Genomic DNA, 23571 nt, shown 5'->3' with positions numbered 1-23571 from the left:
TAATGAAGTAGGTGGACCTGATCTGGAAGTGCCCACCCCGCCCCTTGCCACTCCTGCCTCACCCCAACCAGGAGACTTTGATCGAAGTTTCCAAACTGAAGCAGTGGCCAGGTTCCTACAATAGCAGGTGGCATCCTGACCTCAGCAGAGGCGGTGTTCTGTTTCACAGGTACAGGGGATCTCCAGCCCAAACGTCTGAAAAGAATTCGGAACCCAGCCAAATCCATGAGCAGCAAAAACTCTCTGGAGCTGCAGAGGACGGCAGTCCTCACAGCTGAGGGCTGCAGCAACACTGGCTTTCAGGTGAGCAGACCTTTCATCTTGTTTAAGACCAAGTAAATGGAAGTAATGCTCTTTCCTTGCCTTTCTGGCAAGTTCCTTAACTACAGCAGAGGGATTATTGGAACGCAATAAGATTTTTAATGGCACTCTTTAAGCCTTTTATTTTTCCTTCTTGGGTTCTTCTCAGGTTGACAAACCTGAAAAGTCTCTTAACCGAAACTGTTTTTGTCCCTGCCACATAAAGACAAGATTATCCTCTCCTACTTGTGTTTAGAGCTCATACGGCACAGATATAGTTTGTTTTTTTTTTTAATGTATTTATTTATTTATTTTTGGCTGCGTTGGGTCTTCATTGCGGTGCGCAGGCTTCTCCTTACGTTGGCTTCTCTTGTTGCAGAGCACGGGCTCTAGAGCGCAGGCTCAGTAGTTGTGGCGCACAGGCTTAGTTGCTCCATGGCATGTGGGATCTTCCCGGACCAGGGCTCGAACTCGTGTCCCCTGCATTGGCAAGCGGATTCTTAACCACTGCGCCACCAGAGAAGTCCACAGATATAGTATTTACCTACAGACATTTTCCCAAAGAACTGGTGAGAGGGGAAGAATGGGGAAGAATCCAGATCCTGGATGTAGTTAGCACCTCAGGGTCCCTTTCTCTTAAACCAGGTCTCAGAGCCCCCGTCAGATGGTGGCCTGGGTACCTGCCCTGCTGCGGGGGGCAGGTACCCAAATCATCTCATGTCATCATCCAAAACTCACTGAGTGACTAACATTGCTTAGCCCAGGGCTAGGTGCCACAGAAGTCCTGTCACCATAAATCACCAGGCTTTTTTCTGACTGGGTCTGGGATGGGGATTTTTCAGGGCTGTACCCAAGTATACTTCTTTCCCTAACCTGACACTTAACATGGGAAGCTCACATGAGCAGGTGTCAGCAATCCCTTGGGCTTCAGCTTCAATAAACAGGCAAAACAAATGTTTAGGCACTAACAAAGGAAGGAACAAGGACAGCAAAAAGGCTTTGACTCAAGTCCTGAGTCTTCTACTCACAAGTTATTGTAACTTCCTTGATCTTCGGTTTAGTTGTCTGTGCATGTGTCACAGTCATGCTCATCTCATAGGTTATAAGTGCAGGGGAGGAAAAATCTTTCCCTCTACCCGCTAATGTTCAGTTCCTGAGGTCTGTGAATTAAACTGACAAATGGCAGATAAACAGGAGCAAAGGCATATTAATAAAAATATTAATTAACATTTTTAATGTTTTGTACACATAAAAGTCACAGAGAAGAAGGCTTCACAGAAAAGAAGGGAACATCCCAAAGAAGCAGTACGACTCAGAGGCTTATATACTATTTTAAAAAGGAGATAGATTGTGGAGAAGTGAGTAGACAAAGGAAAGAGTTCTTGGTCTCTTAGGGCCAACAAATTGTGGGAAAGTGATGAGGAAATATATGGAGGTAACTACTGGAAGATAAGGTTTGACCATGAGGTATCTCCTCGCCATCTCTGTCTCCAGTGACAATGGCTGTGAGGTAACTACTGGAAGATAAGGTTTGACCATGAGGTATCTCCTCGCCATCCCTGTCTCCAGTGACAATGGCTGTTCTCTGTCTGTTATGGGAGAGGGCAACACTCGCACAAGGGAAAGTTATGCCCTGTTTTTAAGCAGATAGAGGAAAAGCAGAGATATCTTCTAAGAATTATTTTGAACTGAAGGCAAATGAGAAAAGGCAGACACAGAAAGAGCTCTCGGCTCTTCCTCTATCCGCTTAAGTATGGCATATTTAAGCCAAAGTGGCATATTTGGGGTGGCATATCCTGATCGCCATAATAAGTGAGAAAAAAGCATAAAGCAGGGAGCCTTTTCTGATTCAAAAGAATGGAAGGGATGGAATGGGATAAAGGGTCAAAGTGAATATGGCAGCAAGAGAAAGGCATCTGCAATGGAGAAGGGTGCCTGTTGCCAGCAGCTGGCTGCCCGCGGTCAGTGAGCAAGACACAGAGCCCCCGAAAGCCGCCCTGTTTTCTATCCCTCACACTCTTCTCCCACAGCAGAGCATCTCCAGGCCTCAGGGTGCAGAGCCATGCCTCTCAAACCCAGCAGAGTACCACACACCAGCACCAACAACCGCTGACCAGGTTATTCGTCCAGTGCTCCTCCTTCAACAAGAATTTCCAGAGACACGTATCTACTCAGCAAGACTGTTAACTGCCCCCTGGATGTGGCCACTGCTAGAGAGGGAGACGAGTTCAAGAAGGAATAATATGCTAATCTTGCATCACAGATGTTCGGAGAACATCAGTTAGGGCTTAAGGGTGGGCAGGGATTTCCCAGTTGAACAGGGAGGGGCGTCAGCAGAGCATCACAAATAAAGAGAACTGTCTGTACCCAGGCCCAGGGGCCTGAAAGAGCCTGTGTGCTTGGGGTAGAGAAGATGCGGAGCTGGGGCTGGGGAGTAGGGAAAGGGGGCAGGCTGGCGTCAGATCATGTGGCCTAGGCATTTGAGAAGGAAGCAATCAAAATCTACACTCTCGGGAATTCCCTGGAGGTCCAGTGGTTAGGACTCCACACTTTCACTGCTGGGGGCCCAGCTTCAATCCCTGGTCGGGTAACTAAGATCCCGCAAGCCACGCAGTGCAGCCAAAAAAAAAAATCTACACTATCAAATCATTAAAGTACTCTACTAGCCCTGTTAAAGATGGACAAAAAATGGAAAGAGATTTGTGTGTGGTTGGGACACCAGTTAGGAGGTTAGCGTGATGATCAGAAGTAGGTTAGAGGCGGTGGAAACTGACACTGGGGGAAAATACTTGTGCTCATAAGAGGCCGCTGCAGTGGAACTGGGCAGAAGGCAGGGCGAGGAGTCAGAGCTGCTCTGCCTGCGAATATTTCCACGTCCTCCTCTGTAATATATGCGAAAAATATATGTAATATATGTTTTTTAAAATGCTGTCTTAGTTCACTCAGGCTGCTGTAACAAAATATCTCAGACTGGGTGGCTTATAAACAAAAACATATTTCTCACAGTTCTGGAGGCTGGGAGGTCCAAGATCACGGCATCAGCAAATTCTATGTCTGGTGAGGGCCCCGTCCTCACATGGCCAAAAATGCAAGGGAGATCTCTGGGCTTCTGTTTGTTTGTTTGGTCGCACTGCACAGCTTTGGATCTTAGTTCCCCGACCAGGAATTAAACCCATGCCCTCAGCAGTGAAAGCATGGAGTCCTAACCACTGGACCACCAGGGAAGTCCCTCTGGGGTCTTTTTTATAAAGGCACTAAACCCATTCATGAAGGCCCTTCCCCCATGACCTAATCACCTCCCAAAGGCCCCACCTCCTAATACACCATGCGGGGCATGACATTTTCAAAACAGGAATTTGGCGGGGGGCGTGGTGTGTGGACACAAACATTCAGACCGTAGCAAGTGCCTAGCACAGTGTGAACATAGTAACAGTAGCTCTTGGTGCCAGGACAGGTTAAAGTCCACATTCCTAGCTTGAGATATCCACTTGGAAGTGATTCCCTTTACGTAGATAGGAAATCTAGGAATCGGGTTGGAGCAAGGAAAAGAATGACTTCATTTTGAGGCTGCTGGTTGAAATTAAGATGATGCCGAACATCCAGATACAGATGGAGATGGAGCAGGAAGCTTTAGGCACACCTGCACCTGGAGCCTGGAGGGGACATTATACGTTTGGGGGCTGTTAGCACACAGGTGGCCAGGGTGTGGACAAGATCACGGGGAGGGAAACCTGGGAAGCACCAGTGTTTCAGGAGCAGCAAAGTCAGAGAAGTCAGAGGATGAAACAGAGAAGCCAGAGGGAGAGAGAGGACAGAACCAGAGGAGGGAAGGTCTGGGGAAGCAGAGGGGAAAGAGAACCACAAGGTGAACAGCAAAGACCCCCCCCCCCTCCACAGAATGGAGGAGACACATTCATCTGATTCGCTAATTAGGATATTACTGGTGACCAGGGCTGAGGGCCGAGACAGTCTGTGTTATAAGTGGGAGTTAAGAGACTGGAGAAAATGAGGACAGAAAGGACATTCCTCTGGCAGAGAGGAGAGGAGAGAAGAAGGATCGGCTCGGGAGAGGCAAGATGGAAATTGTAGGCAGGGTTTTTCTTATCATTGTAAATTATCACATGCAGAAAAACACATAAAACCAAATAGACAACATATTATAAAGTGCCACCCAGGTCAAGAAATAGGACATTGCCATCCCTCAGCTCGGACACCCCTGCCCTGCACATTCTGTTCAACTGCCCCCCTCCCTCAGGGATAACGAGGTTCCCATCTTTGTGGTAATTACTTCCCCGTTTTGCCTTATGCCTTAACTTCTAATTAAGAATCCTTAAACACTGCCTTTGCCTGTTTTTGAACTTTATATAAATAGAAAATTTCAAGAAAAATTATTTGCTTCTTTTAAAACATTTATATGGAATTAGGTGAGATGAATCATTTTGTATCTGGCTTCTTTTGCTCAGTTTTATATTTCTAAGATTCAGCCATAGTATTGTGTGTAACCAGAGTTCATCCAGTTTCCTTGATACACAGTATCCTCCGCCAACACTACACAATTTATCTATTTTACTGTCAGTGGACTTTGCCTCGTTAAGTTTGGAGCTTTGGGGAACTTCAAAATAACAAAGGCAGCTATGAATATTCTTGTACGTGTCTCCTGGTGAATAACACTTTTATTTTGGGGTTATACTTAGGAGTGGAATCACTAGGTCATAGGGAATACATATACACTTTCAACTTTGATAATAATGCCAGACTGGTTTCCTAAGTGGTTTTACTAGTTTATACTCCCATCCACAGAGTGTGAGTTCCTATTACTCCATAACCTCACAAACATTTATCGGGTTTGTTCATTTCAGTGATTCTGGTAGGTGTATAGTCATATATTAGGGAGGTTTGATTTTAATTATCCTGTGTTATTGGCCATTAGATGCCTACTTTATGAAACACTTGCTCAAGTCTCTTGTCTATTTTCTCTACTGGATTTTGTCTTTTCCCTATTGATTTGAAAGAGTTCTCTTTCAAAATGAAAGTCTTCTATCACTCTGAAGCTGTCTTTCGCTCTTTAACATTTTGATAAACAAAAGTTAATTATATTGCGGCCCCATTTATCAGGTGTTTGTTTGTTTTATATATTCTGTTTAAGAAATCACTTTCTACCCTGCAAGATCATGAAGATACCCTCTCATATTTTCTGTAAGCTTGTCCTTGCTTTCTACATTGAAGCCTCTAGTCCCTCTGAAACTGATTTTTATGTATAGTGTAAGATGAGAGTCAAGTTTTCTGTGTTTCTACATGGACATTCAATTATTTCACCATCACTTTAAAAAAAAAAAATCTTTTCTTCACTTGACAAATACCGCAAATTCCAAGAGTCTATCTTTGGGGTAAGTTTTTTTAGAATAGGGCAACTGAAAGATTTTTTCTTCACACTCAAAGAAGAGGAAAGATCCAGAGAAAAGGAAGAGATGAAAATTGACAGCAGGAGAGGTGGGATAAAACTCAGAACTTCTAAGGGTGAAAATCCAGGCAAGTTTTTGAACGAACCCCTTTCCTGAAGGGTGTCCCTTAGAATCCCAGCACAAGTGTCCTCCTGCCCATGAGTAAACACTGATCTTGCCATGAGTGGCCATTAGAGGCACAGGGCCCATCCTTGCTCTGACATCAGTTGGGTAGGAGCCACTTATGAACATCCTGAGACAGCCCTAGACTGGAATTGTGCCTCTACTCTACACATACACCGAGGAAGGCCGGCTCACTCCATGATTCACCTGGTGAGGCAGTCAGGTTTGGAGAGATTGTTAAATGGAGCTCAAAATTTGGGAGGTCATATAAGTGTTGGAATGTTGGCATAGACTTTGAACCCAGATTCTTTGAATATATAAGTTCTGAGGTTGGAAGAGTACTGTTTCTTCAACACATTATCAGGGAGGTCAGCATGAATCACACTCAGATAACTGAGTATGTTTTCACATAGCTCAGGACAAGCTTGGCTAGAGCTATCTAGATGCTTTTTTTTCCCCACAAGTAAATTAAGACACAGAAAATACATGACAATAGAGTTGCCATATGATCCTGCAATCCCACTCCTGGGTGTATATCTGGACATAAGTATAATTCAAAAAGATACATGTACCTCTATGTTCATAGCAGCACTATTTACAATAGCAAGACAGGGAAGCAGTCTAAATGTCCATCACCAGATGAATGGTAAAAAAGATGTGGTACATGTATACAATGGAATATTACTCAGCCATAAAAAAGAAGGAAATAATGCCATTTGTAGCAACATAGATGGACCTAGAGATTATCATCCTAAGTGAAGTAAATCAGACAGAGAAAGACAAATATATGATATCACTTATATGTGGAATCTAAAACAAATGATACAAATGAACTTATTTACAAAACAGGAATAGATTCAGACATAAAAAACAAACTAATGGAGAAATGAAATTGAGTTATTTGTAGTGAGGTGGATGGACCTAGAGTCTGTCATACAGGGTGAAGTAAGTCAGAAAGAGAAAAACAAATACCGTATGCTAACACATATATATGGAATCTAAAAAAAAACAAAAAAAAAAAAAACAAAGATTATGAAGAACCTAGGGGCAGGACAGGAATAAAAAGTCAGACGTAGAGAATGGACTTGAGGACGTGGGGAGGGGGAAGGGTAAGCTGGGACAAAGTGAGAGAGTGGCATGGACATATATACACTACCAAATGTAAAACAGATAGCTATTGGGAAGCAGCCGCATAGCACAGGGAGATCAGCTCAGTGGTTTGTGACCACCTAGAGGGGTGGGATAGGGAGGGTGGGAGGGAGACGCAAGAGGGAGGAGATATGGGGATATATGTATATGCATAGCTGATTCACTTTGTTATAAAGCAGAAACTAACAAACACACCATTGTAAAGCAATTATACTCCAATAAAGATGTTAAAAAAAACCAAAAAAAAAAACTTATGGTTATCAAAGGGGAAAAAGGCGGAGAGGGAGGGATAAATTACGAGTTTGGGATTAACAGATACAGACTACTATATATAAAATAGATAAACGATAAGGACCTACCGTATAGCATGGGGAATTATATTCAATATCTTTTAATTACGTATAACAAAATAATCTGAAAAAGAATATATATATACAGAACTGAATCACTTTGCTGTACACCTGAAACTAACAAAACGTTGTAAATCAACTATACTTTAATTAAAAAAAACGAAAAGTAATGTGGCAATTCTGGAAAACAGATACATCCCCGTTTCTCCAGGGTTTATTGTTGTTGCTGTTTGTTGCTGTTGTCATTATTGTTACTATTTGTTTCGTTAGTGAATTAACTGAAATAATTTTATGTAGTCTGCATTTATTGTCATGTGTGGCCACTAAAGTCTCTGCTCAGTTAGTTTAATGATTAGTTAAGGATCCGATATAAATTCCCAAGTGGCTGGAACCAAAAAATCTCCCAGGCTTTGCTGAGGTCTCTGTGTGCCTGCTGGGGAGATTGCCTTCAGTGCTCAGGCAAGCTGGCTACAATTCTATGTTTACTTTACTCCCTGCTTCTGTTGAGTTTCAACACCAGCCAGAGATGAGAACTTTGATTTTTCTCAGGTCTTTCTCAAGCATGAACATGACTCCAGGCATGTCCCTGGGCTTCTAATTTCCCAGGAATATCAGAGCGTTTCAAAGTCCCTTATGGATATCTCATTCCCCAGCTTTTCCTTTACGTTTTTGTTTATCTTGCTGTTTTCTCCAACTGTTATCACCACCTCAGGCAGCCACCTGCCTTAAACGATTGCCCCCAGGGAAATAGCATCGGGTGAGCTCTAACTCAGATTAAATAAAGACACGCCTTGTGAGTGGTATCTTCTGAGGAACTACAAGACAGGTCAAATAATGGCAGTTATCTTGGAATTGGACTTTGGGAGAGTGACAACCCCACTTTGCCTCATTATTTACCCATTAATATGAGACAAGGCTCTCTGCACCATGAAAAAGTGTCACAGTCCAAAAGGGGCCAAGACAGGCATAACAGCTCCCCTTCTGGACCACCCAGTTACCTTATTTTGCTGACCTGCTCAGCTTTGGAAATGTACCAATCATTTTACCCTGTCAGTCATATCACTTTATAACTTTGTTAGCTTTTAAAGAGTTTTTGAAAGTATTTATTTATTTGGTTGCATCAGGTCTTAGTTGCGGCAGGCAGGCTCCTTAGTTGCGGCTCAAGGGCTCCTTAGTTGCAGCGCACCAGCTCCTTAGTTGCTGCTCGCCAGCTCCTTAGTTGTGGCATGCAAAATCTTAGTTGCGGCATGCATGCGGGATCTAGTTCCCCCCGGACCAGGGATCAAACCCGGGCCCCCTGCATTGGGAGAGCAGAGTCTTAACAACTGCACAACCAGGGAAGCCCCAAGAATGTTTATTTTTCTAATTCTCATTACTGCATTCTGAGTTTCTCATCCACTCAAGTCCATTGGTTCCGGAACACTTACAAGGAGGAAGTTGGTTAGAGAGCACTGGTCTGACTTGTGCAGCCAGGGAGGTTTGAAACAAAGTAATTGCTTAATTACTTGATTGCTTGAGGACTGGTCAGACCCAGACAGATGAAGCAGCTGGGGAGCAAAGGTCTAGGCACAGGGTATGTTGGAGCCAGCAAGGCAGGGCATAAAGTCAAGAAAAGATATTTCTAGGAGCCAGCAAATGTGAGGCTTTCTGTTGACCCACACAGCCGCTTCCTTGTTCCCCTGCAGAGCATGAGGTCTTGAGGTCAGGGAAGAGGGAAGAAAGAAGTGGGAAAGGAAGAATTTAGAAAAGCACAGGTGGGAGGAAGAAGTAGTCTGCTGTGCTCCAAGCACTGACCACAGCGTATGTGGTTCTGACCTTGGCTGCAGATGGCAAGGGGCCTCTTGTTAAGGAGGAAGTGGGAGAGGGAGGAAAGGGGTGAGCTCCTGAAAAAAGCCAGACGGTTGGTGGGCGGGTGGGAAAGTGAGGGTGACAGCAGGGCACAGACACTGAGCCTGAAAGCTACATACTAAGTCATTACGAGGAGGGCAAAACCCCTTAGGTTGAGGCTTCAGAGCCAGGCTGCCAGGTCCGCCATTTAAGCAAGTGACCTAACTTCTATACTTATTTCTTCATCCCAAAATAGGTACTAATACCCTGCATCATAAGACTTTTGGGAGATTAATGTAAAGCACTAGTACCTAGCAAGTGCTCAAGTATCAGCAACTATTATTTAAACCCTTTACGTGGGGAGGCTATTTTGGTGCACGCCAAACCAAATTTTTTTTTTTTTTAATAAATTTATTTATTTTTTATTTTTGGCTGTGTTGGATCTTCGTTTCTGTGCGAGGGCTTTCTCTAGTTACGGCAAGTGGGGGCCACTCTTCATCACGGTGCGCGGGCCTTTCACTGTTGTGGCCTCTCTTGTTGTGGGGCACAGGCTCCAGACGCGCAGGCTCAGTAGTTGTGGCTCACGGGCCTAATTGCTCCGCGGCATGTGGGATCTTCCCAGACCAGGGCTCGAACCCGTGTCCCCTGCATTAGCAGGCAGATTCTCAACCACTGCGCCACCAGGGAAGCCCCAAACCAAATTTTGAACTCCAGGTGTGAAGTCTGTCTCTTCTCATAGCAAATACTGGACTCCACTGATAGAAAAACTGTGAGAGATGCCAACATGCAGATCTGAATTGTTACCATGTCAACTGAACATAAAACCTCATGTCCCTGAGGTCTCCAGCACACTGGAGAGCTCAGCCCTCAACATCTGTGTCTCTTCAAAGCACTGTAGAAAGTAATTTACAGATATTCTGGTTCATTTTGATTCATGTTCTATTTAATCAAATGAATTGCTTTTAAAATTTTTATACACTGTTAAGTTTATTCGATGTGTTTCTAGCACTTAATTACTTAATCAGCACTCCCTGGAAAGAAGTGCTTGATGACCAAGGTGACTTTAGAAATCACCAAAAAGCAAATTTTTTCCAACTGTGAGCGAATTCAAATGCCTATGACATAATGATGTGCATTTTACTGGTATAAAATACTCCAGTTTTAAGTAAGGATAATATTTAGAAAGAAATGACCGTTAACTCCCCACAATAACATAAGAATCAGGTAACTGACCCAGGCTTTATCCTGCAGGTGATTCAGGCTTTGGCATAAAACACACCTTTCTTCCCCACTCCCGCATCTCGTGGCTTGAGGGATCTCAGTTCCGGACCAGGGATCGAACCTGGGCCCCCTGTAGTGGAAGCTCAGAGTCCTGGACCACCAGGGGATTCCCTAAAACACTCCTTTACATAAAGAGGGCTGGAGAGTGGCTGAAGCCGGAAGCAAAAGTAGACTTGGAGTCGATTTCACTGAACTTGCAGGAAGGTCCCAAGTTGTAACACCCACTGTATAAACTAATGGTTGCAAATGCAAAGCAGGATTTTGAATAGCTTAGGGGCTATTCAAGATAATACAAGATGAAGTTACAAGATGAAGGTGTCATTAATGATATCTGATGTCTCTTGACACCACCTGTATCTCTCCTTCCCTATTTCCCTTTTCTTCCTTCTTATTCTGTCTTACTCCAATAATAGACTTTAATAAAAGCTGAAGCCATGTTTTCTGCTCTTAATTTTAGAAATAAAATTAAGAAATAAATTTAAATATTAGAAATAAGTCTTTCAGTGACTAATCTGACTAAATTGCTTCACAGACAAGTGTTATTACATCCTTCATAGCTTTTGTATATTATAAATATTAGAGTAAATTTCTTAATCTTTTGATCTTTGGCTGACAGTCAGGAGCCCTACAGAAAGGAGACCACCACCAGCCTTGTGGCCCATGGTGAAAGCATTTTTATAAACAAAACACAATCTACAGTCACCTCACCATCTGAAGTTTGATCCCATCAGACAGACTGGAGATTTGCCTACTAAAACAAATCAGAGAAGGAAATGAGAGTAAGAAGAATCTTAATTTCAACTGAGAAATTCAAAGGGATTTTATCCTTGTTTATTAATTATTAATTTTTTTCTCAACTGTAGGAAGATGTTTTGCTTATAAGAGCACTTCCGGTTCCCCTGTGACTAAATGGGTTGCATCTTTGGAATGTCAGACACAGCCAAGTTTATTCAGGTTAACCCGTAGAAGTAGTACCTTGAACTTTTTAATAGTCCTTATACTGACTACAATTAAATAATTTATGGTTGACAGCTTTTCCTCTAAACTCCCTGAGAACAGGGACTGTAATGCAATGCCTTGTAACTAATACAGTTTCTACGCCATAGTAGGTGCACAGTAAGTATTTATTAAAGGAATGAATGAGAATGCTTGGGATGGAGCCCCAAGGAACTATATGTAACATTAAGGGTTGAGTGAAAAGGCTTATACGGTACAGGAAAAGGAGAAGGAGACGTACAGATGGTAGGAAAGAACTAGCAAAATGTGATCACAGAAGTCACAGAAGTCAGGGACAAGAATATTTTAAGGAGTAAATGGTCCACTATGTATGATGAAAACTGGACTTAGGGGAATGGAAACCATTGATTACTTTAGCAAGGGTGATTTCCATAGTGTGGTAAGAATGAAAGCCATTTTGGCATGGGTTCCAGAGTGAATATGAGGCAAAGAATGGAAGCAGTGTCTTGTCTGATCAGGCTGCTATAACAAAACACCACAGACTCAGTAGCTTAAAGACAACAGAAATTTATTTCTGGAGACCGGAAGTCTAAGATCAAGGTGTTAGCTCGGTCAGTGTTCTAGTGTGAGCCCTCTTCCTGGTTTAGAGCCAGCACCTTTGAAATCACCGTGTCCTCACATGGTAGAAGGGGCTAGGGATCTCTGTGGGCTCACTTTTATAAGGGCACTAATTATTCCCATTCATGAGTGCTTCACCCTCAAGACTTAAGCAACTCTCAAAGGCCCTACTTCCTAATACCATCATCTTTGGGGTTTAGAATTTCAACACAATGAATTTTGAGGGGACACAAACATCCAGACCGTAGCAACCAGTAAGTGCAGATAGAAAACTGTTTTTTGGGTTTTTTGTTTTTTGTTTTTTGTTTTTTTTTTTTTAAATAAATACATATACTCAAGGATGCTTGCTCATTGCTTTGTTTCCTTTTTTTTTTTCAATTTTTGTTTATTTATTTATTTATTTTTGGCTGTGTTGGGTCTTCGTTTCTGTGCGAGGGCTTCCTCTAGCTGCGGCGAGCGGGGGCCACTCTTCATCGCGGTGCGCGGGCCTCTCACTATCGCGGCCTCTCTTGTTGCGGAGCACAGGCTCCAGACGCGCAGGCTCAGCAGTTGTGGCGCACGGGCTTAGTTGCTCCGCGGCATGTGGGATCTTCCCAGACCAGGGCTCAAACCCGTGTCCCCTGCATTAGCAGGCAGATTCTCAACCACTGCGCCACCAGGGAAGCTCCTGTTTTTGGGGTTTTGTTTTAAATTTATTTTATTATTTTATTTTATTTATTTATTGTTTCTGGCTGTGTTGGGTCTTCGTTGCTGTGTGCGGGCTTTTCTCTGGTTGCGGTGAGCGGGGGCTACTCTTCATTGCGGTTCACCGGCTTCTCATTGCGGTGGCTTCTCTTGTTGCAGAGCATGGGCTCTAGGTGCACGGGCTTCAGTAGTTGTGGCTCGTGGGCTCAGTGGTTGTGGCTCGTGGGCTCTAGAGTGCAGGCTCTGTAGTTGTGGCACACGGGCTTAGCTGCTCCACGGCATGCGAGATCTTCCCGGACCAGGGATCAAACCCATATCCCCTGCACTGGCAGGCGGATTCTCAACCACTGTGCTACCAGGGAAGCCCAGAAAACTGGTTTTTAATGGGAGAAGAATTCTTGGCTTCACATATTAAAAAATTGATAAAGATGCAACTATTAGAAAATCAAGGGAAAAGAGGGTTGAGTAAGGTAGTGCATGGGAAAGCACAGAGCACTGTGCCTGGCCCAGAGTAAGAAGTCCAGATGTTGTCATATTATTGCTCTTAGGATTAGCTTCTCCATGCGTGTCTTGAGACCTCTCCCTCTCAAATGTATAGTACAAGTTCTTGTAGGAGGGTCTTCAACTATTCAAACAACAGCCTAAGTCAAAGAAAAGCAAAAGAAACAATAACAGGAAATTGGAACCAGGCTGAAATAATCATGCATTATCAAGTGCAAATATGAAAAACTAAGATAAGAGTGAAAGACAACCCAGCAGGAGAAGGGCAGTGATGTCTTGGAGTGTACAATTCTACATTTATACGACTTTTAGCTAGTTCCAGGATCTGGAAACCACATGTGAAAAAAGGAAAACATATACATATGTGTTTTTGGAGAAATTTAACTCCACTATTGGTGATGACTTGGTTAGGGTGGTGACAGGTCGACCATCCCATTATAAAGTTACATTTCTTTCTTCCTAATTAGTAAGTGATCTGAGCAGTGATTCTTCAGGCTGTGTGAATATCCAGTTCCCCAGCACATTTCACTGCATGGTTTTTGCATCCATTGATGACCCTTTCCTGGATCAATTATTACTTAGGGAGTTGCAAAATGGTAACCTTCATTTCTTCAGTATTACCCCACATTGTTTTGAAAAGAACGAACTTCCCTTTTTTTGTCTTTCTCTCTTTTTGAGTATCGTTGTAGACTAACATTCCCTTTTATTCAATGTTTTATAATCAATTACCAACATTATTTGTTTCTTCCAAACTTTTTACGAAATTTTTCAAACATACAGAAAAGTTGAAAGAATTTCATAGTGAACACATCACCCACATTCTACAATTTACATTTTACATCCTTTATCACATATTTCTTCATTTATGCTGCCCTCTATCCATCCATCATTCCGTCATATTTTTTGACATAAGTTGCAGTCATTATTCACATTTTTTACTTTTTGGTACTCAGTTTGTCCCAAATTTGGCCAGTGATCAGAGTATATAAAAATGAGGTCATGTTAATGGTTTTTACCAGGTTCCTGCTTCCAGACTACCAGAATCAGAAGTGGGGCTGAGGGTTGGCCTTCATGGCACCTCTATCTTGCCGCATTAGTGGAATGGCCCAACCAAGTGGACATTGCATGCAGCAACCAATCTCCAGCCTACCTGAGCTTGTCCGGTCTGGCACCAGAATTACATTGGAAGCTAATCTGCATTTCATCTTTTAAATAAAACCCAGGACTCTGATCATTTCTGATAGAAAAAAACAACCTCTTTTAGAAAAATCGTATGACATCAGCCTCGGACAATTAAGCAGGAAGCTTAACCATCACTCATTTTCTCTTTATTTCAAGAATCTATATGAACCAGATGCTAAGTCCTTTATTCTTGGGCATTATTTGACTTATCTGACTAGTAGATTTACTGGATGATAATATGGACAGAACCAGAAGTAAAACCAGGACCTCCAACGACAAATAAGAAAAAAAAAAAAAGGTCCATATTCTCCCAAATGTATCCATTTATGATGGCTTCATAAATAAGAGATACATCAGGTGGGGAGTGGGCAGGGAAACCTTTCCCATGGGCCTGAGGAGAAAGGGGCACATTCCACTCCACAGACCAAGAGGAGATTGAACTCCATGTTTGAAATGTATGTGACAGATGCAAAAGGACACTCACTACATTAAGCTACTAAGTACAAGTAGAAAAAAGAATTCGTATCTATTGCATAATTTACGTCCATGGCATTGAAATTAAAGTGGTTATTTGAACTTGCCACTGGACCTTACTGGGGGTTTTTTTCCTTGTTTTTTAAAGTGTTAATAAAGATGCATATATGTTATTCTATCAAAAATTAATTTTAATATTTTTTTTAATAAATTTATTTATTTATTTATTTCTGGCTGTGTTGGGTCTTAGTTTCTGTGCGAGGGCTTTCTCCAGTTGCGGCAAGCGGGGGCCACTCTTCATCGCGGTGCGCAGGCCTCTCACTATTGCGGCCTCTCTTGTTGCGGAGCACAGGCTCCAGACGCACAAGCTCAGTAGTTGTGGCTCAGGGGCCCAGTTGCTCCGCGGCATGCGGGATCCTCCCAGACCAGGGCTCGAACCCGTGTCCCCTGCATTGGCAGGCAGATTCTCAACCACTGCGCCACCAGGGAAGCCCAATTTTAATATTTTAATAACTGTATTTCAATATAATTGGCTTCCTTTTAATCCTATATATTTAATTTTATGTATTTTAAAACACTCTGAAACAGGTGCATCAGCTCCACCAACTGCCCTGCTTCAGGACAGTTCCCAGAAGTTGCACATAGCTTCCATCACAGTGGCAGAACTTCATCATAACCACTGGGAGTTTAGGAAATATGCCTTTTTCTGGGAAACCGAAGGCCCTGCTAAAATTGAGAGTTACATTTCTAAAGGAAATGGGGAAGAATAGATGTTGGGGACAACTAGCAGTCTTGGCCATAATATTATATTTTTTATTGGAGTCCAAGAGCTGTTAATTAGATTCCTATTTTTTGTTGTCATTTTGGTTTTCCTTTATCCTTACTTTCCCATTTGATTTGTCATAGACTGAAAGAGTTCTCTCAACCTCTTTCTAAATGTGTCCCTAGATTTTTCTCCCAGTTTCCCTTGTGAATCTATGCCACTTGTACATAGATAGCCATCCTTCAGAGAGTGAGATTGTACCCCGACCACTGGCTTATTTTTGGACGTGGTAATGGAATTTTTTGTCCTCTCTTCAGCCTTGATTGATTAAGATGATGACCACTGCGTGTTTTACCTTTCTGAGTCATTTTCAGTATATGGTTGTGTTCTTTTATTCCATCTGACTCAATCAAATAGATTTGCTTGCCCTTAGCTTCTCTCATCATATTTGATGTGATTTTTTAAAAGAACTTTTCATTGGTTTGGTTTATTTTTGTTTGGTTTCTTCTGAAGACATATTTTGTTTGTTTGTTTGTTTGTTTTAATGGCTCCTTTTATAACCAACTTAAGATTGTGAGTAATCACAAAATTTCTATATTTTCTACTTTCCATTATTTTATTTCCTTCTGTTCCATCACTTAATTTTAACTGACTATATATCTTTTAGTGTTTACCTTTCTATCTTAAACACTGCTACTTATAATCTCTTCCAGCTCCCAGAAATTAAAAGTTGAGGAAACTGGCTTATTTATCCTACCATCAAAATTTTTTTTCCTTCTCCTTCAAGTGGTGCTCTGATAATCTTTTCTACATTATCAGGGGTTGTAATGTTTATACTTTGTTCTGGAAACTTACTCCCTGGAGTTGTTTTGGATTTCGATTCATTAAAAAGATTCAAAACATGCTATCACTTCTTTTGCCAAAATTTCTCCATTTATCATTTGTTTGGCTGGTTCTTCCTCAAGGTGTTTCTTCAAGAAAGCTCACAGAAGTCATATTCCATGAGTACTTGCATGTTTAAATGTATTTTTTTCTAAATCCAACAAATAGAAACCTTCGTCTAATTTTTCTCCTTCAGGTACAGAACTCTTGACTCTTTCCACTTCTCCTTATGTCTCTATCCTTAGAGGTTCCTTTTGCCTCTGGCTCACGAAGATCACGAAGGGAGAATGTCATCAGTGTTCTGTAGCCCTGACTCCTTGCAGCCAACTCAAAGCTCTGTTCAGAGCATTCAGAGGTGACAGAGAATTGTGCCAGGGCAGTGTGACCATGAGTCCCAGGCTGGTCAGATGGTTTCCTTGGCACCCAGTCTGTGAACCCACACAGGCTGGCAAGAAAAACAGGCACATTTCACGGAGGAGCAGTCTAGCCAGTGCCCATCACCCCACATTACGGATTACGTAAACCCAAGACTTGAGCCAGAGGTTACCTGCACCAAGAGGGTCAGAAGCAATAGGTAAAGATCGGAGGTTTCTGGAATACTGCCTTTGAAAATGCAACCGTTCCAAGGTAATGCTCATGCAACTTGAAAGAAAACTTTAGAAAGAAATGGCCTTAAAATATTTGACATTTCTAGAGTTTTAAAATAGATAGATAGGTAGATAGATAGATAGATAGATGATACTTAAGAGGGGGGAGGAATGATTGCAATTTGAAGAGATTAGATTCACAAAACAGATGTTGACTTTTACATGCCAACTTTCAACAAGAGGACGAAGTGGCAAAGAGGCGCCACCACCTTTGAGTGGCTGGGCCCCTGCCACGGTAGGTGGGCCGCGTCACGCCACCTCCGGCTCATAGCTTTGCCTCCCTCTCCTGTTCTGCCGCGGGCCCACGATGCCACAATACCAGACACGGGAGGAATTCAGTCACGCAGCGGAGAAACTCTACCTCGCAGACCCTATGAAGGCACGTGTGGTTCTCAAATATAGGCATTCTGATGGGAGTTTGTGTATTAAAGTAACAGATGATTTAGTTTGTTTGGTGTATAGAACAGACCAAGCTCAAGATGTAAGGAAGATTGAGAAATTCCACAGTCAACTAATGCGACTTATGGTGGCCAAGGAATCCCATCAGTGTTGCCATGGAAACGGACTGAATGGTTTGAAATGAAGACTGTTTGTCATGTTCTTAGGAAGTAAATATCTTTTGAGTTTGAGAAAGTGTTGCGACAGAAAATACTTTATGTAACTAAGTGGGCTATTCAGAAGCCAAGAGATCATTTTTTGTACTTTGTTCTTTAATGTTTACTTTAGAGGGCTAGGAATGTAAATGCTTTCAGTTAGAAAGCCTTTATTTAGTTTTGGAAATGGAACAAGGAATGTCTCTATCTTGGAAACTTTTTGCAGATTGTTTGATGTTAGGCAAAATAAAAAATTACTCTCTGGTAAGTTTGTATCAGTAATTTGAAAATGAGATATCAAGAAAAGCCAATTCTTCCTTAAATTTAGTTAATCTGTCTTTAAAAGAAAATTAAATGTAACCGTTTTGCTGGATTGATATATTTCTTTTGGAGCATAAATTTTGTGCTGTTGATTACCAGCAAATACAAAATACGGTAACTGGAATTAACTGTGCACTGCACAGCAGTATAGCTGATTATATGTGGTAGTGTAGTCTCAATTATATCTAAAAATAACTATGAAAACAAGTATGCTTTACCTTAAACTTTACAAATTTAAACTATGTTTTGTTTTGTTTTGTTTTGTTTTTATAAATTTATTTATTTATTTTTGGCTGTGTTGGGTCTTCGTTGCTGCATGCGGGCTTTCTCTAGTTGCAGCGAGCAGGGGCTATTCTTCGTTGCCGTGCAAGGGCTTCTCATTGCAGGGGCTTCTCATTGAGGTTGCTTCTCTTGTAGCGGAGCATGGTTTCTAGGTGTGCGGGCTTCAGTAGCTGTGGCACGCAGGCTCAGTAGTTATGGTGCGCGGGCTTAGTTGGTCCACGGCACGTGGGATCTTCCAGGACCAGGGCTCAAACCTGTGTCCCCTGCATTGGCAGGAGGATTCTTAACCACTGCGCCACCAGGGAAGTCCCTGGTTTTTTTTTTTAACATCTTTATTGGAGTATAATAGCTTTACAATGTTGTGTTAGTTTCTGCTGTATAAAAAAGTCAATTAGCTATACATAAACATATCTCCTCCCTCTTGCATCTCCCTCCCACCCTCCCTATCCCACCCCTCTAGGTGGACACGAAGCACCGAGCTGATCTCCCTGTGCTATGTGGCTGCTTCCCACTAGCTATCTATTTTACATTTGGTAGTGTATATATATCCATGCCACTACATCTGCGTCTTTATTCCTGTCCTGCCCCTAGGTTCTTCAGAACCGTTCTTTTTTTTTTTTTTTTGAGTCCATGAACTCTATTTTTAAAATATAAGGGATTCATCGTATCATTAACTTGTTGAGCAAAGACTTACTTTGAATCTAATTTTCAGTGCTCAGAAACATCTGCCAATACTTTAAATGCATGAACAGAATGTTCACTAATGGATTGAAACAACCATATTACAGAAATATTTGCCACATATTTGCCATCTGTATTTTCTCAGAAGGGCTAAGGATTATTTGAACTGCTAAATTTTTGCATACCTCTACGACACCCCAACACATTTCTCTCATTACTTAACCAAGGTGTTAAGCATGACTGACACAACTGTTCTCCATTAAACCAGAAATATGATATTATTTGATATTTATCTTATATTTATAACTTGAATTTTACCACCTAAATATAATGTTCACATGTTGATTCCTACATTAAAATATTTTTTGTTAGGAATTTGTGTGTTAACCAACGTTTTAACGTGGAAAGTTCCGTTAGCCATATGAATTTTGGCATGTTTCAGAGAGATCAGTAAATAAAATATTACATGAATTAAAAAAAAAAAAAAGAGGACAAATTGACTAAATGCCCCAGAGCAAGCAAGCAAGTAGCAAGCTAAACCATAAAATTAACATAAAAGTTAATGAGTACTTACTGTGTGTGGCACCAGACTGATCACACAGCCCCGCTAGGTAGGTAAAGAAAGCTGTGTTCCCATGTAATAGGGTATGAGGCCTCAAGAAAGTAAGGCTGGATTTGAACCCAGGTATGACCATGGAACCCAAGATTTTTATCATAATACAGCACCAATTCATACAGATAATTTACCAATATTCCAAGAAGCAGTCATCTAAGATTTATGTTAAGTCACTGCCTGTGATCTCTTTATATCGCATTTTGGAATTTTAAGTTATTATTTGAGGCTGTTGTTCTAGTCTAGTCCCATTCCATGTTCAGAGAAATGGATACAGAAAGGTTAGATCACTTGAAGAAGCTCAGAAAAGCAACAGAAACTGGAGATGTATTACCAACACCTCCACCTAGACATTTAAGGCTTAGAATATTAAAACATAAGGTAAACTTCTTAAAGAAATAGAGAAAGTCATTCCGTGCTAGTCCTGTACCACTTGTAGAGACACAGTTTTATCTGTTATTTTAAGTTTGAGAGCCCCTTTTCCATTCATTCAAAAACAGTCATTGAGCACTTGTATGCCTGACACTGTGCTGAGCACATAGTATTCAGCAGAGAACAGAGGACAAAGTATCTGCCTTCTCAGCTTAGAGTCCAGGGGGTAAAATACAGATTTACACAGTCCCAAGTCCAAATGACATCACATTCCCATTTTTGTTGCTGGCCTTGGGACTTTGACATCCATGGCAACATTTAAGGCATGCCTTGGTCTCAGAACGCACCACATTGATTGCTTCTGTTACTGAATTAAACACAAGGCCTCCGTCTTGGGGTAGCCAAACCAAAGTCCCCTTGGCTCAGTCAGGGAGTTCTTTCCCACCTGGGCTCATGCTGCCAATAATGAAACTGAATTTGGTGCAAGCCAGACGGGCTTTTATTCTATAGCCAGAGAATGGAGAAGGGGAACTCATGCTCTAAAGGCACCTTCTCCCTGGAGGGAGGGAGTAAGGGAATTCCAAGGGTTAGGAGGCAGACAGCTCATCAGGCTCTAGGAAAGGGTGGAGATGTCCAAGGGCAGCTGGGGCATGTGCAGTCTTCCACACTCCTTTGTACACGGCATGAATTGTGCCTTGCAGAATACAAATCCCTGCTTCGGGCGGAGATCTTAGCACGGTAATGGAGCAAAGGTAACTCTTGATACCTCCAGGTTTCATCTGTGCAGGCGCCTTCCTGTGGTCAAGTCAGAGCCAGCTCTGGGGGGTTGACCACTGCATATCTCTCAAAGCATGTATCTCTCACAGGACAGCTGCAAAGCCTCTCTGCCAAACACCAGGTACTTTTGAAACAAACACAGAGATAGATCAGGCAAGTGTCCTTCAGCTCTCAGGAGATGGTATAGAAACACAGAGATAAATCAAGGCAAGAAAAGTGGTGACCTTTAGTCTACTTTGTCCACTATCTGGTTTTACTGTGGGCCTTTGTGGCAACCCTGTTGATAAAACACAACTAGCCTGCATGGCTAAAAACCAGTTTCTACGCCTGGGGCCTGGGCTGCATGGCATGGATGACACTTCCAGGAAGTTTGCATTAAAAGTGTACAAAGATGTGAAAATAGATACACACACACATACATATGTAGAAAATTAAATAAACAACTTTTATCACCAATCTAATCTGTGCTGGCAGTATAAAGCCCTCCACCCAAGGTATATTATCCCCCTAGAACTCGCCATGTAATGCCAAGCCCTAGAACGAATTAAAGAACTTCACAGCAACTTCTCGGGATCCTTGTCAACATCACTTTGCCACTGGGAAATGCCCATCTCTCATAAACCTATATGCTCCACGTCCAACCAAAGGTTAGGATCAAAGTCTACTTGGGTGAAGGTTTCCGTTCTTGCCCCAGGTCTCAAAGCCCAGCTGTGCCCCCTCAGCAAAGTCAGTCACCCAGTCAGAACACACGGGGCCAGAGCAGCTTCTATAAGGAAGGTGGAAAGAAAGGCCCTCCTGGCACAGTGATGCTGAGTCTCAGCAGAGAAACCGCGGCCGAGAAATGGAAGCCACATTGTTCAATCAGGGCCACAATGGGAGGGAGAGACCAAGTGAGTGGAGCAGGCACAGTTAAAAGAAGAAAGAATGTCAAACTCATCATGGAGACGTGACCTGCCCACAAATGCAGGAGTGCCCATTCGTGTTATTTAAAGGGCACAGTTGACTTAGAACCAGTCTATGGGGTCAGAAGGCCACCGTGCTGGCATGAGAAATGACCACCAGAACCTAAATAGAGTTTAAAACTGGTCACAAGCCTTTCTGGAATCTTCAACACCTCTGTCATTTCTACTCTTGTCTAGAGTCCAAATCAGACTTTCTTAATTGAAAGGGAATTCAATCTGTAGGTACACTACTATGTCTTTAGACATTCCCAAGTCCAAAGGGTCTTGGCCCAAGGGCCAAACTCTATGAGTACAATATGGCCTGCAGTTGGAAAGTCTGAGTTCAGATTCCGTCTCATCTACTTCTGGTTGTGCAACCTGAGTCAAGTAATCTTCTCTTTGACTTAGTTTCCTCATCTATAAAAAGAGGGATCCTGGTACCCGCCTCACAGGACTCTTAGGATCAGATTTCTTTTTTTCTTTTTTTTTTTTTTTTGGCTGTGAGGGGTCTTCGTTGCTGCACGCGGGCTTTCTCTAGTTGCAACGAGCAGGGGCTACTCTTCGTTGTGGTGCGCGGGCTTCTCATTGCGGTGGCTTCTCTTGTTGCGGAGCACGGGCTCTAGGCTCGCGAGCTTCAGTAGCTGCAGCACTCAGGCCCTAGAGCACGTGGGCTTCAGTAGTTGTGGCATGTGGACTCAGTAGCTGCAGCGCACGGACTCTAGGGTGGGCGGGCTCAGTAGTTGTGGTGCACAGGCTTAGTCGCTCCACGGCATGTGGGATCTTCCCAGACCAGGGATCGAACCTGTGTCCCCTGCATTGGCAGGTGGATTCTTAACCACTGCGCCACCAGGGAAGTCCGGGATCAAATACTGGTACAAAACGTTGTAAAGGGTTTCATGATGTGTCTTGTACCTACTAAATATTATGTGTTTAGGTGCACATAAAAGCAAAAACCAAAAGTAATAAGGGAGAAGTTTGTTTCCTGCAGGTAAGTCAGGAGGTGGTAGTACAGAGCCAGAGTGGGAGCACAGCTCAAGGTTTTCATGGGCCCAAACCCCCCGCCCCCTGGTTCACCATTTTGACATCACCAAGATGGGGCCTGTGTGTTCATGTCCCAGCTGGAACCATCCACACACCAGGCAGCAGGACAGAGGAGAAGATAGAAGGGACAAAGAGGACCTGCCAGCCATCTCTTAAGGAGTGACCCCAAGCTGCCCCACTCAGGGCTCCACTTCTATTTACATTTCATTGGCCAGAACCTAGTTAAAAGGGAAGCCTGGAATCATAGCCTTCATTCTGGGTGGCAATGTGTTCAGCTAGAATTCTATAGAAGGGGACCCCATCCACAAATAGATGGCAGGGGAGGGTGATTTCAGTTTTCAGAACTTCTATTTTCTAGAAGTTATATGGTTTAGAAACTGAATGGAAGGAAGAAATTAATTTAAAAGGCCTCTGTCCACCTGTACCCCCTGGAACAGCCACTGTAGATCTATAGTTGCTCGAACAGCATGGAAATGCAAGATCAGAAAGACAGGTAGGGGGCTTCCCTGGTGGCACAGTGGTTAAGAATCCGCCTGCCAGTGCAGGGGACACGGGTTCAAGCCCTGGTCCGGGAAGATCCCACATGTCGCTGAACAACTAAGCCCGTGCACCACAACTACTGAGCCTGCGCTCTAGAGCCCGTGGTCCACAACTACTGAAACCCACGCACTTAGAGCCCCTGCTCCGCAACAAGAGAAGCCACCGCAATGAGAAGCCCGCACACCCCAACGAAGAGTAGCCCCCGCTCGCCGCAACCAGAGAAAGCCCGCA

General features: G+C 42.8%; 1 protein-coding gene across 1 annotated transcript in view; it reads left to right on the top strand.

Moving 5' to 3' along the window:
• The first annotated feature begins 225 nt into the window (after positions 1-225).
• SLC28A3 (solute carrier family 28 member 3) overlaps positions 226-23571 on the top strand; it is a 57285-nt gene continuing 33939 nt past the window's right edge. The window contains exon 1 of the mRNA XM_068553117.1: positions 226-303. Within this exon, the coding sequence (XP_068409218.1) occupies positions 226-303 (78 nt within the window). The remainder of the gene's footprint in view (positions 304-23571) is intronic.

This window comes from Eschrichtius robustus, chromosome 10, assembly GCF_028021215.1.
Source record: "Eschrichtius robustus isolate mEscRob2 chromosome 10, mEscRob2.pri, whole genome shotgun sequence".
In the NCBI taxonomy this organism is placed as follows: domain Eukaryota; kingdom Metazoa; phylum Chordata; class Mammalia; order Artiodactyla; family Eschrichtiidae; genus Eschrichtius; species Eschrichtius robustus.
This window is presented reverse-complemented; position numbering and strand designations above follow the sequence as displayed.